At 38.9% G+C, this 18,323-nt stretch overlaps 1 protein-coding gene across 3 annotated transcripts in view; it reads right to left on the bottom strand.

Moving 5' to 3' along the window:
- Nucleotides 1-5,702: 5,702 nt before the first annotated feature.
- Nucleotides 5,703-18,323, bottom strand: part of LOC126816204 (glycine N-acyltransferase-like protein 2) — a 32,874-nt gene continuing 20,253 nt past the window's right edge. For all 3 annotated transcript variants that reach the window (XM_050542484.1, XM_050542486.2, XM_050542487.2), the window contains exons 3-6: nt 11,772-11,885; nt 10,279-10,393; nt 8,975-9,095; nt 5,703-7,055 (exon numbers count right to left, since the gene is read on the bottom strand). In XM_050542484.1, the coding sequence (XP_050398441.1) occupies nt 6,479-7,055; nt 8,975-9,095; nt 10,279-10,393; nt 11,772-11,885 (927 nt within the window). In that variant the 3' untranslated portion in view covers nt 5,703-6,478. The remainder of the gene's footprint in view (nt 7,056-8,974; nt 9,096-10,278; nt 10,394-11,771; nt 11,886-18,323) is intronic.

Raw genomic sequence — 18,323 nt, 5'->3', positions numbered from 1 at the left:
TTATGGCCTGGATAAGTTAATTTATGTCTAATTAATAATTTAGATAACATTTCAGACCAAAAGAAAGACCTGGAATAGACAGATTTAGCCCTTACATAATGTATGTTTGATTTTAATTTAAATATTTGATTCAATTCCTCCCAGTCATGGAGGGGGTCACGTGGCTAAGTGGGTAAGACGCTGTCTCGCTAGCCTGGAGGTCGCGTGTTCGATCCCTGCATTGGCAGAGAAAGTTCATTCAGATTTTCCGGCGTGGTTTCCCCTTGTAAGTGATGCAGGACGGAGGGTCTGACAAGGACAGCTGTCTAGTCGTTCGGATGGAACGAAAAACCGAGGTCCCGTGTACATATTGGCGTGCACCACTGTGCTAGAGGAACCCTGTCCTAATTCAGAATAGCCCCAGTTATCCATGCCTAGTTATTGCATCTGACCCCGAACAACCCACAGTGGCGTACATGGAGGGAGACGGCCCCGGGCATCCATGACTGGGAAATGAAATGAAATGGTGTTTAACGTCCTACTGCTCTGCTCCTATACTGGGCTAATGAAGACGGGCATACGCCATACAGTGTGCTATGAGGGAAATTTTGCCCGGGCAGCGGCACTATCGCCTACTCTTATATCGAATTCCAACTGCCAAGGGATCTTTTACGTGCATTCCAATGTATACACGGGACCTCGGTTTTTCGTCTCATCCGAAAGACTAGACAGCTGTCCTTGTCAGGCCCCCCGTTCTGCACCACTGACAAGGGGAAACCACGTCGGAAAATCCAGATGAACTTTCTCGGCCAATGCAGGGATCGAACACCCGACCTCCAGGCTAGCGAGCCAGCGTCTTAACCACCTAGCCACCGTGGCTCCAGACTTTGCAGAAATCGGATGGCAGAAAACACTTATAATATGAGCAAAATTGAGTACTACGCATGGGAATTCATGTTTATTAGCAATCTGATTAAAATATAGATCTATATTTCGTTTCGTTCTTTTATACTTTCGATTGCCTACACTCCTACACTACATGAAGATCTGACAAGTTGTACTGGAAGGTAGTGTCAGGGGGTCGCACGAGCCGCTTTTGAGCTATGATGTCAGACATTGATTGGCCAATCAGCGTTGACGTTTCTAGTGGTTTACCCACAGTTCCCTGCATTGCACGCCAAAAAGTAGCCGTAACAGTCCGTTTCATTGGCTAATTCCTCACATCAACTAGACTACCCGTTATATAACAACTCTTCCAGATCCTAGTTTAGTGAATACAAGTAAAACGAAATTTTGAAATATACAAAAACGAAACGAAATAGGATCTGGGTTTTAATCAGATTGATTTATTAGGAATTTTGCAAGAACGTATAAAGTACCGTGAAGCTTTGACAACTTATGAAAGTGATAATAATTACATCATTTTCATGGACCTATATCTTCGATATATTGTTGTGGTAAATATATACATAAATTATCAAAGATATGACTATGTCCTCATATTTTCATCAGGTGTTCGGCGATCGTGTCCGTCACGTCACGCTCACTAGTTCATTGGGTGTTCTTGTTTTATAACTGAACGCATAACAGTTTCTAGTTATTTGATCTTTGGAAAAACTGGGTCGGATTGCGATATCGAATCAAAGCAATCATACGTATACACAGATGTATTCATATTAAGTATTTGGGATTTTCCCTTCCCTTCTATTTCTGTTTTGGCATTGTTTGTTCATTTAGTAGCCGATGCATAATTTGGAGACCAACTGCAGTGAGTGCACTTATTTTGAGATCGACCGTCCTCCACATCTACGCACATACCCTTGGTTGACATCCAGATATAAAACTCTCTGTATTGATAATCGTTAAAGATTACCTTATTTAAGGGAGGGAACTCTTGTGTTACGTACGATCCAACGCAGACTGCTGATTTTGATAGAAAATAGTGTTTCATTGCCGACAGTGGGCTCTTGTCTGGTATGAGGGTTAGCATCAACGGAATCTTTGGATGGACACCTTTTAATGCGATTGAATCCAAGTCGGGAAATCTACCCTTGACATTTTGGCTTTGTAGACGTTGGCGTGCACGTAAAGGAATCCTCGATAGTGTTATCATCCGCTCGACTTCTTTAACCCAGTCGGTGGAAAGAAGTAGGGTGCTAAACCCCTATTTCATTTTTTTTATAAGAAGTAGCTAGTATTATGCACATGATATCACATGACTTGAATAACAATTTATATTGTACTTCGTGGTTTATAATATTATTATAAAATAAGGCATCTAGATTTGAGGGCTTAGAATCCCTGACAAACTGCATGTTGTAAACATTGATTCTCTAAAAGTAATACCAGACAAAATATAAATATTGTTCAATTCGGTGCAACATTAACAATCATTATGATCAATTATCATTATGATCATTGATCAATCATCATTATGATCCATTATCATTATGATCAATTGAGAATTTCTTAAAATTCAGCATTCTGTGTAGGTGAATAAACAAACATTACATAATAGAAGTTACAAGCTGTGGAGGCAGACCACCATTAAATTTCACCAGTTCGTCTATTTATAGTAATTCTCTCTCTCTCTCTCTCTCTCTCTCTCTCTCTCTTTCTCTCTCTCTCTCTCCCCCCCCCCCCTTTGCATGCCCATTTTTGTTGATTTTGTTGGTCTAGAATGGACGAAGGGGGTTTGAATTAACATTTTCTGGCGGATTTTGGTAAATATTCACGATTTTGAGGCGGAAGGATAACGGGATCATCAGGTTGGCTACCGTGATATGTACGGCAACTAGTTACATGTTTTAAGTATGCTTCTTCAAGTTTGGGTATCTCAAAACTTTAGAGGTCAACCTTACACAAATTTTAGTGTAAAGACAAAACCATTTATTCCTCTGTCTGTAGGGAAAAGCATTCAGCCAACGAAAATTTGGGGAAAAGTTGGAGGTGGGCAAAGAGGCCATAATTAACATTGAAGTCAATGGGGAAATTAATGGTGGTCTGCATCCTTATAAGTTGTGTCTGAAATGGAGTTAACTCCCTTGCTATCACTTACACTTGGCCACCGAAAATCGATTAGGATAGGACTAAAATTAATTCCGAATGTGGGCGTGTTTCATGGACAGTGAATTAGTGAAAAACCGGCATATATGAGTATAAACCTTTACACGGATTCCAATATCTAACTTGGTTACCCGACGTTGCTTGGATCTCCATTTTTGTAACACCCATAATAATGCAATAGGCCTACACATTGCCAATTTCAGCATTAGGCCTGGATACTGGGCCAAGTATAACATAAATATAGCACCATTAGCCTTCTTGTAAAAATGCATATATGAAGTTGTATTAAATTCGTTTTCTTTACATCTCATCTTGTGAACTGTGGATAGATCCCACGACCCAATATCACAAAATGGAGTTTTCTCCCTTGGGACATCCTGGGAACAGTGTTGTGTCATTGATTGCCCATTTCATCATTAAATACTACACCAAATACAAAATAAATAGCACCCTTACATTTCTTGTAAATAAACTGGTTATTAAAGTTCAGGCGTTTGGTTTCGTAAGCGCGATAACAACCAAACAAACTTTCTATTTTATACATAAAGTGTGGGGGTTGGATGGCTGAATGGTTAGCGTGCGCGCGCTGTATCATAAAGTCTGTCATTGAGTCGGCTGGCGTGGTTTCGAATCCCCGGTTGTACGTGACAAGGAGTAGGGTCGCCTGTCCAACCTCGTGGGTTTTCTCCGGGAACTCCAGTTTCCTCCAACTGCTAAAGACCCCTACAATTAAACCGTATGTTAGTCCCGAAATGACCTAGTTTGTGTCGAGTGGACGTTAAACCCCATTTCTCTCTCTCTTTCTTATACATAAAGTGCAGCTCGCTAACCCGGAGGTGTCGTACTTGGTCCCTTATGTTGGCCGAGATGTTCATCGGGATTTTTCCGTCGTGTTTTCTCCTTGTCAATGGGGCAGGACAGAGGGCCTGAAACGGGACATCGTATAGTCGCCCGTTTGGACGACAAACCGTGGCCCTGTGTACACATTAACGTGCACACACAGGCCCCCTTGGCAATTGGAATTCAATATAAGAGTAGGCCGTAAGTCAAAATTTTCATCATAGCACACTGTATGGCGTATACCCGTCTTCATTAGCCCAGTCGGAGCAGAACAGTTGGACTTTAAACCCCATTTGATCTCATCTCATCTTATACAATAAGAACAATTTTAAAAAAATGATACTCATAATTTTTTTTTATATAAAAATATTTATTGTTATTATATTTTAAATTATACAAGGTATTTGACAGCAAACAATGACAATCATATAATACAGTACAATAAACATCCTAGTTCAATGGAGTGTGTGAATTTAAAAGAAGCACATTCTAGCATGGATACAGATTTTCCAATCTGGTTTCCCCTTTGTCAGTGGTGCGAGACGAGGGCATGAAAAGGACAGCTGTCTAGTCGTTCGGTTGTTACGAAAACCGAAGTCCCGTGTACACATTGGCGTGCACGTAAAAGATCCCTTGACAGTTGGAATTCGATATAAGAGTAGGCCGTAGTGCCGCTGTCCGGGCAAAATTTCACTCATAGCACACTGTATGGCGTATGCATGTCTTCATTACAATTTCCTGTCTGGTGTATTCGTAGGCGTGCACATAAAAGAAGCCGATGAAGAGTAGGCGCTATACGGGCAAATTGTCACGCATAGCACACTACATGTTCATCAGTCCGGTTTGGTTGATTTACAAGTCTAGGAAAATGAACCGTTTTCATGTGACGTCATGTCACCTGATCTTTATAACACTAATGCAAATACATCATCTACAGCCCGATCACTCGTGAACAGAGTGTCAAAGAATGATAACAACCATATTATTATCACAATATAATATAATATATGTTATCATGAATTACTAATATGTACATATAATACATTATTACAGTAATACATTAAATCTATAACAATGAACCAGTCTGATATTATAAAATCACAATACGATTCGTTCCGTTAGATAGCGTATTCTGTAATTTATATTTTTATATTTATGATGAGATAACGAAACGAATATTTTGCACGGCTGACTGCTTAAAGTGATGTTTCTGCGTTGCCAAGTAACACTAGATCCTTTGTTTCGTAATTTATATTTTAATAATAGACAACTAAAATAATAGTTGCACTGCTGACTGTTTAAAGTAATGTTCCTGCGTTGTCTGGTAACGCTCGTCAATTGGTATCGTAATTTACATTTTAATACTTAGTATTAGACAACGGAACGAATAGTTCGGTCGGCTGATTGTATTAAGATATGCCCATTCGTTGTTATTCGTCGTCTTGCATAGTGAGGCGCAGAAAGGTACAACCTGATTAAAATACAGATCTATATTTTGTTTCGATTTTTTATACTTTCGATGACCTACACTACATAAAGATCTGACCGGTTGTAGCGATAGGTCGCGTCATCGGTCATACAAGAGGCTTTTGACCTTGTGACGTCAGATATTTGATTAACCGATCAGTATTGATGTTTCTAGTGTATTACCAACAGTTCCGTGCACCACACGCCTAAAGCTCGTCGTAACAGACCGTTTCATTGCCCCCCCCCCCCACATCATCCAGAACACGTCAATTATAACAACTCTTCCCGATCTTAGTGTAGTAAAGACAAGTAAAACGAAATTTTGAACTATAAAAAAAAACGAAACGAAATAGGATCTGTGTTTTAATCAGATTGAGAAAAGTAAGACTTATAAACTCCCATTTCATTTCATTTCGCATAGTACCGTTGGCGTTAAACGTTTTTTAAACGTGCCAAAAAATATCACGAGAAACAGTTTGTTTTTGAAACAGTTATTTCCCTTTGTCGTTAAATCATACAAGTTATCATTACTCTAAACTAAAATGGCCACTTAGAACTGTTTGTGTCATAGATTTTCATCACTCGGCAAACCTCAACAGATTCCAGTACCCTACATCTAGTCTCAGCTGTATGACGAAGTCCGCCATTGGAACTACTTTCAAGTTCCAGGATTACCAACGGCGTTGCCCATGACGACGCCTTTGAAGAATGTTTTATCATACAAATATTTTAAAGTCTAAAGCTGTTTTTCTTTCAAGTTTATCCAATTTTCTTGAAACAAGGACATTTTGCACTAAAAATTCTACACACCTTCGAACGACGCAATTTTGAGAACTTCTTTTTAAAAGCGCCAAGTTTTCCTAATAAGTAAACCGGTGCCGCACCGCAATTGTATAGGCGTAGGTACATATCATTTACCGCCATACAGCCGAGGCTAGATGTAGAGTAACCGAATCTCCCGAGGTTTGCCGAGTGCGATTTTGATTGGTAAAAGTCATTTGTTCATATGATAAAAACTGCGACTGCGCGGAAATATATTTAAAACGACCAGATATCCCATTTCCGCTACAAATTAGTCAGCATTACGTTGCGTCATGAACTCTAATCAGACTGGTTATGGTAATGATTATGAAGAACTGACAGCCGTAGTAAAATAATTATTCATTGGAGTTTTAGGTTTGTCATTGACTGCCAATGGAATGGCGTTAATAAACATGTGAGTTTCTTCTTCCTCGTGAGATGCATTTAACTTCTCTCTTGATTCCAAGCTGCCTGTTTTTGAGTAATCTATTTTAGGTTTCGGTATATACCGTACCCAGACCATATTTCCCTGAGGGACCCATGTGTACCCAAAGTACTGGGCCTTCTGTATCCCTAATAAGTCTTTGGATGGAACAAAACCGTATGGAATTTCGCCTTTTGATGCCAGTTTATGTGTCATGGATTTTAATATAATTTCACCGTATCCATTTCCTCGATGGTCAGCATGAACATGTAACATGGCCATTGAGCCATTAAACTGCATACATATATACGCTAGTAATTCCCCTTTAGCATTGATGAGGGCGCTGCTGTCAAAATTCTCTATAACTTTGCGGAAGTAGTTATCTAAGTCTTTTCCACCTCTTACGTTATTCCAATCCTGCCTCAAACGTTTGGCGTGCTCTGGTTTCAATGTGGTAAGTTTAACACCTTCTGGAATTCTGAAAATATAAATCAATTCATGGTGTTCAAGCGGTAAAAGAGACTAAGACAGAAATAGGGTTTAACGTCCACTCAAAAAAACCCAGGTTACTTCGGGACTAACATATGGTACACTTGTATTTCAATAATTCGTTTGTGCTTAGGGTCTTTAGCTGTTGTATGAGGAAACAAAGGGACCCGGAGAAAACCCACGAGGTTGGGCAGTCGACCCCACTCCTTGGTACTTACAGGCTTTAAATCGAAATCAGTGGGAGGAAATCGGAGGACCCGGAGAAAACCCACCAGGCTGGACAGGCGACCAAACTACTCCTTGTCACGTACAACCAAGGATTCGAAACCACGCCAGTTGACTCAGTGACAAGCCTTATGATGCAGCGCACGTGTTAACCATTCGCACCCGCCCCCTAAATGACAGATTTTATTATCTAAAGCCCAGGAGAAAGACGACTTGACCATGATAGCAAAATGTTGATAAGACATATTTTTATATATCTACTAGATTATATGAGTTATCTCTTTTGCACCCAGTTCATTAAAGAAACAAATGAAATGGGGTTTAACGTCCTACTGTTCTGCTCCTACCTGGGCTAATGAAGACGGGCATACGCCATACAGTGTGCTATGAGGGAAATTTTGCCTGGGCGTTTGCACTCTACTATGGCCTACTCTTATATCGAATTCCAACGGCCAGGGGATTTTTTACGTGCACGCCAATGTATACACGGGACTTCGGTTTTTCGTCTCATCCGAATGACTAAACAGCTGTCCTTGTCAGGATCTCCGTCCTACACCATTGACAAGGGAAAACCACGTTGGAAAATCCCGATGAACATTCTCGTCATTAAAGATACATTATACAAGAGCTAAATCTGCCTATTGTAGGTCTTTCTTTAGGCCTTATATGTTATATAAATTATTAATTAGACATTAACATGACCAGACAATAATCAACCCTCGATGCCATCGGATATTCAAGATTTTAACTACATTAGAACGGTTCGGCCATTTAATGATTTAATTCAAAAATGGAGGATCTAGTCTAAGTCTCGAATATACCAGTACCGTGGTTAGGATAATGCACACATCTTGTCAAAACTACAAACAGTGATAACTTGGCTCAGAATAAAGTAATTTGATTGAAATTTTCAATAGGCCTATTCATTTTGATTTATCTATTTTTGAACTTTTATAACAGTATCCACCAGCCCTTTATCTAAATCTTACAAAATGTATCTTTAAACAATTTTAATTTTGAAGTAGATAAGATCAGTTACCGACTGTGTTTGAGAAAATTAAAACACTTCCCGATTTGGTTACAATTTTAATTTTGAAAGTAGATATAGTCCGTCACCCGACTGTTTGGGAATATTAAAATTACTTCCCCATTTAGGTACAATATTCGTGTATCATTAACTTAACTTCGCGGCAGGCACACAGAGCAGAATATCCAACAGGAAAAAATACCGTTATCCTATATAAATATCACTGTAAATTTTATATCGTTGACGTACGAACAAATGACTTTTACAAATGACACAAACAGATCTAGGCCGCCATTTTGTTTTAGAGTATTGATAACTTGTATGATTTAACGACAAGGCATATGTTTATAAGTCAATAGTCTCAGTTTAATTAACAGTGTATATTCGTGAGTGCCATCTATTCCGGGTTGGTGGCTACACGAGAGCTGCAGCGAGACTGACCTTTGGGGTATGCGGGCAGATCGAGTCGGGGAGTCGCATGAGCCAAAATAATAATGGTTGTATTACTACTTCCGGTTTCAGGGTAAAGAGCTAGTAGTTTCGTACTTTGAATCAGATGTTTCAATTGAAGTATTAAAAGCCAAATCATTTAGATCTTTCTGTTGTTTACAGTATAAAATTAATAAATGAAAATAAGAAAAAATATAAAATTTTACTTGGGTATTTCAGGTGGATCCTTAGACCAACAGTACATAAATCTAGGTTCTATATAAGGTAGTTGACCACCGCGTTTCTTACTGACTTCTTGTATAACTGGTAATATATCATATGGTACACCTACAGATAAAATATACACGACATAAAATAACAAAGGCGGGCAATATATGGTACAGTTACATAATAACAAGCCATATAATAACAAAGGTGTTAATATATCATATGGTACACCTACAGTTATACTATACAAAATATATAATAACAAAGAGGTTCATATATCATATGGAACACCTACATATAAAATATAAAAGACATATAATAAAAAAGGTGGGCAATATATGGTACACCTACAGATAAACTATACAAGACATATAATAACAAAGGTGGGCAATATATGGTACACTTACAGATAGATTACACAAGAGATAAACTATACAAGCCATATAATAACAAAGATGGGCAATAAATGGTACATTTACAGATAAACTATACAAGATATATAATAAAAAGAGGTTCATATATCATATGAAACACCTACATATAAAATATAAAAGACAAAGGTGAGTATATATGTTACACCTACTATATTCAACGTAATCAATATAATTTCTCAGTTCTAAGGATGTAACAAATTAAGACGAATGCCGGTAAAAAATCAGTAAAATCTATTCTTAAAGGTACGCTCGCTTCGCTCGAAACAGGAAGAAGATAGGATGCCGGGAAACGAAATATAGGTACACAGCATCTATATACAACAAAGGCAGTGGTATATAAAAAAAATAACACGCTTTTGACCGTGTAACTTCTGTCGCTAAACAGTGCATAAAAATTTCAGGCAAATACGACGATACCTGTTGTCGCTAGAGCGTTCACAAAGTGACTATATTTCAATAAAGCCCCCCAAAACTCTACCAAACCATGTCCATAACATCTTCAAAGGACATATCCCAAAAGAAACGAGTGCGCCTTTAATCAAGGTAATGATGGCGGCAAAAGTTCCCCCTCGCTCATCCATCTCCAGTCTACGCTAGACAAATCTCTCATTTACGACTGGCTCTTCTTGCAAATTTCCTATGACTGGTCCGTGACTAGGGGGGGGGGGGGGGGGGGGGCGACCATAAAAACAATAGATCTACATTGTCTGTCAATTATACAGCACCCCTGAGAACACTTCCCGTCCCCCTCCCCCTCGTTGCTCTGAGCTAGTTACGGCCCTGTTTCCTTTTGGAAACATTTGCGTGCGATATCCCTCAAGGTGGAAACGCACGTTCAACCCGACCAGAAGAAGAAAAAGAACACCTACCTGTAAATGTCGCAGGCTTATCCCAATCTATCACACCTGGTCGTTGTAAGAAGAATTTTAAAGAAGTTACGGTTTTGGCGTAACATATATAATAATGCCGGAAATAACCAGGTACCTGAAATGAAAAGAAAAGAAATGAAATGAAATGGAGTTTAACGCCCTATGTTTCTGCACCAACTGAGGTAATGAAGACTGGCATACACCACACAGGGAAATGAAATGAAATCGGGTTTAACGTCCTACTGTTTTGCTCCGAACTGGGCTAATGAAGACGGGCTTACACCATACCGTGCGCTATGAAGGAAATTTTGCCCGGACAGCGGCACTACGGCCAACTCTTATATTGAATTCCAATTACTGTCAAGGGATCTTTTACGTACATGCCAATGGGTACACGGGTCCTCGGTTTTTCGTACCATCCGAATTACTAGACAGCTGTCCTTGAAAGACAAGTGGAAGAAAAGTTGTACCAAATAATGTTGTACGCCAATGTATACACGGAACCTCGGTTTTTCTTATCATCCGAATGACTAGACAGCTGTTCTTGTCAGGCCCTCCGTCCGGCATCACTGACAACGGGGAACCACACCGGAAAATCCACACAGGGAACGTTTGCCCCCACTGAGATAAACGTTTTTACCTGCACACCAACAAGTACATGGGACGTGTGTTTTTCGTCCCATATCACCGTCTAGATGCTATTGTTTTGCCTGACCCTCTGTCCCGCATCACAGACAAGAGTGGGGGGGGGGGGGCACACACTGGCAAATTCCCGGGGAACTTTATTTTACCCGAATTATCTGCGGAAATACTCTGCTTCAAATGTCATGGTAACTGACATTTGGTTATATAACAATAACAAAGTGTAGGAGTGATTAATATGTGATATTTTAATAACATCCTGGTTGACTATCGAGTAAATGTCACGTTCATCATCTCCTATTCAGTGCCGATGATCTAAATACAAAGTCCAATGAAACGAATGAAGTTTAACATCCTATATTTTTGCTCCCCTGGACTCGTTCTAAATTACAATTAATACAACAAAAATGAAATTAAATGGAGTTTAACATCCTATTGTTTTGTCCCTACTGTTTTGCTCCGAACTGGGCTAATGAAGACGGGCATACGCCATACAGTGTGCCATGAGGGAAATTTTGCCCGGACAGCGGCACTACGGCCTACTCTGATATCGAATTCCAACTGTCAAGGGATTTGTTTTACGTACATGCCAATGGGTACACGGGACCTCGGTTTTTCGTCCCATCTGAACTACTAGACAGCTGTCCTTGAAAGTCAAGTGTACTCGACGCATGAAAAGTTGTACCAAATAATGTTGTAAAGCGAGGAGGGGGTGTAGGGTGTGTGTGTGTGTGTGTGGGGGGGGGGTTAGCAAACCTTTCCCATTACTCGCCACTGATGATGTATTAAATTAAAATCTAAAATGTCTGTGTTGAGGGTATTAGTAAATCGTGATGTGAATTTTGACCTACCGCTTCCTGATTTACAGGACGTAGTATCACACACTGCCATTCCGGCCATGCGTCCACTATAACTTCAAAACCTTCCATGGTTCCCCGTAAAAAATTCTTCAACACATAATATATCTGAAAAGATAAAATCAGTTATATTATTTGCATAGTCGAATAATAAATATAAAATTTAAGATTGGTTGCCAGGCAACGACAAAGAAAACCATAACATGATACATTGACACATACTTATTGTTATCCTGGGCCCGGTTTCACGAAATCTTAACTAAAGATAAAATCCAAATTTTAGTAGATACTTCAATTTCGATTGGCTAAGCACTAAAATCAGTCTAATATTATCCAATCAAATTACTAAAATTTGGATTTTATCTTAGTTAAAATTTCGTGAAACAGGCCCCTGGAGTTTAACTTTGTAAAATCAGACATAACTATCAACTAGGCTTCTTCTTCTCATTTCGACATAACTATCAATTAGGATTCTTCTCACTTTGGCATAAAAATCAATTAGGATTCTTCTTCTCATTTCGACATAACTATCAATTAAGCTTCTTTTTCTCATTTCGACATAACTATCAATTAGGCTTTCTCATTTCGACATAACTATCAATTCGGATTCTTTTCACTTTGACATAACTATCAATTAGGCTTCTTCTCATTTCGACATAACTATCAATTAGTCTTTCTTCTTCCCACTTCGACATAACTATCAATTAGGTGTCTTCTTGCCGCTTCGACATAGCTATCACCCGATATCTTGTCGTCTTGTTAAATATCTCCTTCAAGGACGTAAGAATATTCAATCGGGTGTTTTTTTTAAAGGTCTTTGATAAAGATCTTTGATATAGGTCAAAAATACAATATGGAGTTGATTTCAGATGTTATAAAAATCCACCAGTCCAGAAAGCAGAACTGGTGTGAATAGAATCATGACACACAAGATATGATTTAATTGGAGATATTTTGTTCGTAGTTTAGTTTGTCATTGTTCATGGTTTATGTGACTGTTCATGTTGAATATTCATGATTTTTTAGGCGGAGGGATCAGGCAGTAAACAGAAATGAATTAGGGTGATCATTATCTAAAATGATGTTACTGCCTATAGAATCCTTTGACCAGGCCTAGAAAAAATTGAAACCGTTAACCCCTTATCACATGATTGTGACATGTTGGGCCCTTTGTGGTTATAAAGATCATCTGTATATTTAAAAAAATGCAATCAAATTAAAATACAGATCTATTATTTCGTTTCGATTTTTTTTATACTTTTGATGGCCTCTACTACATAAAGATCTGACCTATCGTAGTGGAAGGTCGCGTTAGAGGTCATTCGAGCGGTTTTTGACCCTATGACGTTAGATATGATTAACCAATCAGCGTTGATGTTTCTAGTGGGTTACCTACAGTTCCGTGCACCTCACGCCAAAAACTAGCCTTAACAGACCGTTTCATTGGCTAATCCCTCACATCATCCAGAATGCGGGTTATGTAACATCTCTTCTAGATCCCAGTCTACCAAAGACAAGTAAAACGAAATTTTGAACTATAAAAAAACGAAAGGAAGTAGGATCTGTGTTTTAATCAGATTGAAAAAAAAAATATGTTATCTGCCAAGAAATGTCATGGATTAAAATTGAAGTCAGTGGGGGAGATAATTATTAAACCATGTTATGTACGGCATTGTTAGGTGGTCCGAGCAGACTTAAGCGCGCGACGTATATCATACGGTATGTTATCTATAATAATGCAAGTCATGATTTGATCATGTTTAAGTTCGTGGCTGATCTGTGGTACTCTGCTCTGATGACCTCCTAGCCCTTGCGCACAAGTGAATTACCGAAATTAAAGATGCGCCGAGTGTTAATCGAGACATGAGGAATTTAAAGTAAAGTATCGATCTCCCTCTCTCGCCCTCCTCACCCCCCCCCCCCTCTCTTTTTAGCCCCCTCTCTCTAGCTCCTCTCCCTTTTGTGCTCTTTCTCTAGTCACTTCTCTCTAACTCCCACTCTTTACCCCCCCCCCTCTCTCTCTCTTTCTCTCGCCCCTCTGTCTCCTCATTTCTCTCTCTCCCACACTCTCTCTCTCTCACGCCCCCCCCCACTCTCTCTCATATAAATATATATATATGGCAGTGAAAAGCGATGACAACTCTCGTAAAGAAAGGTCTTGTGTAGCTGGAGACTAGTAGTAGAAGGACATCTGAACTGGGATCTCAGCAGCGATAAATAATAGGTTCAGGAAGACGACGATATATTATATATGTATATATGCAGATATTATATATGTATATATGCAGATATCGAGTGCGTGAAATAGTGACTATGAATGAATCATTTTGTGTACACAGTTCACGTACCACGCTCAAGTTTAAAGTCTTATTGCCGAGTTAAACGTATATATTGACTTTGCAGTAAACTATAGCCCAGGGAATTTTATTTAGAAAAATCCGTGTCACATGTTGGTGCAAGTAAACCTGCAATATTTACCGTTTATCAAGGTTGTGGTGATCGTAACATATAGATCGATAACTCCCATATCTGCACTCCCACATCTAAATATAAACTATTCATACTATACTAGAATACAGGTGGACTTTGTTATGTAGGTATTCAGACTAACTAATTACCTATATGCTTAATATATATAAAGGTAAGGTATCTGGGTAACTTAAAGATACACATCGCACAGGTAAGATTGCTATAGTGAATAATGCTCCGGGCTCACACCTCCTCTACCCCTCCCCCCTCTCTGTACGCCGATGCGTATTAAATAAAACAAACATCGTAGTCGAATGGAATATTGTCTACGATATCACCTTAGAAACGAACGGACGAACGAAGGGAATCGATCTCCTGCCACCTGCTGTGTCACTTTTAAATAAATTAAGTATATGCAATAAATTTAAGAGTTTTATACCATTGCATGCATTGTGTACAAGTTTTAATGTACGTATCTTTTCAATTGATATACTGTTTCATTATTCATTCGTTTCTTTATACAGAAAAAAGTCTATAATTTCTAAGGCAATGTGTTGTATTGATGGTCGACTTTATGTATCATCTAATTATATCAAATGTATTTCGACATAAAAAAAATATTTCTTTGTCAAGTTGTTTTCAATAGCCCATTCATCTATTTTTTTTATTTTTTTATTTGGTTGTACCAGTTTAGTTTCTTATGTAATAATATAAATAATGAGAGAAAACATGATATAACTTTTTGTACCTACATTTTATATGCGAGATTTCTTTAAAATATGTAAGATTGTTACGAAGTATTATTATCCCGTTTACAAAAATAAAATTGGGTTTAACGTCCTATTCTTCGGTGACAACTGGGCTAATGTTCTGCTCCGACCGGGCTAATGATAGGACGGGCATACGCCATGCAGTGTGCTATTGGGGAAATTTTGCCATGACAGCGGCGCTACGGCCTACGCTTATATCGAATTTCATCCGTCAAGAGATCTTTTACGTGCACGCCAATGTGTAAACGGGACCCCGGTTTTTCGTCCCATCCGAAAGACTAGACAGTTGTCCTTTTCAGGCCGTCAGTCCTACACCACTGACAAGGGGAAACGAAGCCGGAAAATCCCGATCAACTTTCTTGGCGGCGACCTCCAGGCTACCGAGCCAGTCTTACTCACTTAACCACCGTGACTCCCTGGCTAATGAAGACGGACATATACAATGCAGCGTGCCATATGGAAAAAAAGCCCGGACAGGGGGGCGTTACCGTCTTCTCGTTATCAAATGAGAAATGGAAGTCAGGCTGGAAAACCACGAGGACCATTCTAGATCGACATCGAGATCTAACCCGGTTACTCACTGAGCCACCACGGATCCTAGTTCCTTAAGGAACTGTCTCTGGTCGGACGATGTCCGCTGACAGTTCCTATCCGTCCACATATAGCTGCAATATGAAAATATCGCCCATCCCCACCTCTGGTGTATGGCTATTTTGGAACCTTTACCTTCTACTTTTCACCGTGAATGTTTATTTTTCGCAACAGGAATCATTTCTCGTCATATCTAACACACATTTATAATAATTCAGCATTATTTTCAAGTAGAATTTTGTGATTAAATGCGGTCTGCGCATGTTAGTGTCTCTTAATGGTTGATCAGTTCAAACGTATTTTTTGTATGTTATAATCGCAAAATTCTACTTGAAAATAGTGTTAAATTATTATAAATTCAGCTGTGGCAAAAATAAAAAATGATTCCTGTGGCGAGCAAAGAAGAATCACGGTGAAAATAGAAGGAAAGGGTTCCATAATAGCCTTAGAACAGAGGTGTGGAAGAGTGGTATTTTAGAGTATTTTCATAGTGCAGCAATATAGGAACTGTCTGCGGATATCGTCCGATCAGAGAGAGAGAGAGAGAGAGAGAGAGAGAGGGGTGGAGTTTAACGTACACTCGACACAAACTGGGTCATTTTTTATTTTAATAATTCGCTTGTGCGTATGGGTCTTTAGCAGTGGGAGGAAACCGGAGTGCCCGGAGAAAACCCACGAGGTTGGACAGGCGACCCTATTCCTCGTCACGTACAACTCCAAAAGAAAGAATATTCACAGCCTGGTAAATAATCATAGAGAAAGGCGTGTTGGTCTGTACAGAGATTGATTAAATCCGTCAATATATGATATAAAAAGTTTTGATTTATAATATCACGAGTATTAAAGAACTCTACTTTCACTTTAAGTAAAAAGAGAAAAATGTTCAGTAGATAAACATGAATGGCAAGATCACCTTGAGAAGGTAGAGCAGCAATTGATAGGAAATGGGTATTGTATTTACTTATTGTCGACAGCCAGTATAGTAAACGGTTTTGGACCTGATCCAAATACTTTGTATTCATTGTATTATCATACGATACGTTTGGAATTGATTGATAACAAGTATTGTTTGTGTTAGGTATTAGCTTGTGGTGCGGGTTATAATAACGTGTATCGCCATATTAAACATACATTATGGGGGATTAGATAAAGAGCTGGCAGTTCTCACTATAATAGTTAAAATCTAGATAATGTAAAGGGAATTTGCTGAAAATTTCAGTCAAATTAATCCACTCTGAACCGAGATTTTAGCGATTGATTGTTTGGCCTAGCCTCGATCATCATTACTAAAGTCGGTACGATAAAAAAAAAACACCGTCTCAATTATCCATTTCAGGATATCACTGGCTAGCGTTGACATTGAGAGTTGATTATGGTCTGGATAAGTTTATTAATATATAATTAATAATTTAGATAACATTTCAGGCCAAAAGAAAGAGAGAGAGAGAGAAATGGGGTTTAACGTCCACTCGACACAAACTAGGTCATTTCGGGACTAACATATGGTTTAATTTTGTTTCAATAATTCGCATGCGCATAGGGGTCTTTAGCAGTGGGAGGAAACTGGAGGACCCGGAGAAAACCCACGAGGTTGGACAGGCGACCCTACTCCTTGTCACGTACAACCGGGGATTCGAAACCGCGCCAGTCGACTCAATGACAGACTTTATGATACAGCGCGCGCACGCTAACCATTCAGCCATCCAACCCCCCCGCCAAAAGAAAGACCTGCAATAGGCAGATTTAACTCTTGCATAATGCCGGTTTAACATTCAGAACATGTTATACTCAGCGATGCGATAATAATTATATGCATATATACACTTATGTACTATCGTACAACCAACCCCCTTTGTCCCCTCTCTTTCCTATAAACTGCTTAATATGCCACGTGATCCGATAACGTAATCCGCATGACGTATTTTAACTACACATAAGTATCCAATTCAGTTTTAATTAAATTTGCTGTTGGGAGCGTTCATGTGAAGGGTGGAGCTGCCGTGGGTAATATTTCAATGTCTAGTTTCCTTAATTAGAGGGCATTGTCACCGTCACAAAAAGGTTGACGACTAACCTTCCGGTCTGTGTGTGTTCTGTTACTTGGTTACCGGTTAATATTTCTGTTAATTTAATCTCTACATTTTAATTACCGTTACCAAATAGGCCTATGATTAGGTGATTAAAGGATATACCAAAATAGAACGAGTACTGATTGGAATGTGGTAGTAATGCCCATGTTTATAAAAGAAACGCAATAATTAAAGTTTTATCCTAAAAGATACATTTTGGGAGATAAGATAACGAGATGGCAGATCTCGCTATAATAGTTAAAAACTAGATAGTGTAAAGGTAATTTGCTGAAAATTTCAGTCAAATTGATCCACTATGAGCCGAGAAAGAAGCGGGTGAAATTTTTGCATAGTCTCGGTCATCATTACTAAAATCATTAATATAAACAGCATAGTCTCGATTATCCACTTTTTCTGATTTAATTATCAGTGGCCGTTAGCGGCATATAGGAATCTAATCCAGCCAACATCGAAGGCTAGACTTGATATCGAGAGTTTATTATGGTCTGGATAAGTTAATTAATGTCTAATTGATAATTTAAATAACATTTCAGGCCTAAAGAAAGACTTGTAATAAGCAGATTTTGCTCTTGCATAATGCATGTTTAACTGCATGAAACTATCAAACGCATGATATTACCCATCAA

This window comes from Patella vulgata, chromosome 3 (genome assembly GCF_932274485.2).
Source record: "Patella vulgata chromosome 3, xgPatVulg1.2, whole genome shotgun sequence".
NCBI classification, from domain to species: domain Eukaryota; kingdom Metazoa; phylum Mollusca; class Gastropoda; family Patellidae; genus Patella; species Patella vulgata.
Note: the sequence above shows the minus strand (reverse complement) of the source record. Positions and strands in the feature narration are given on the sequence as shown.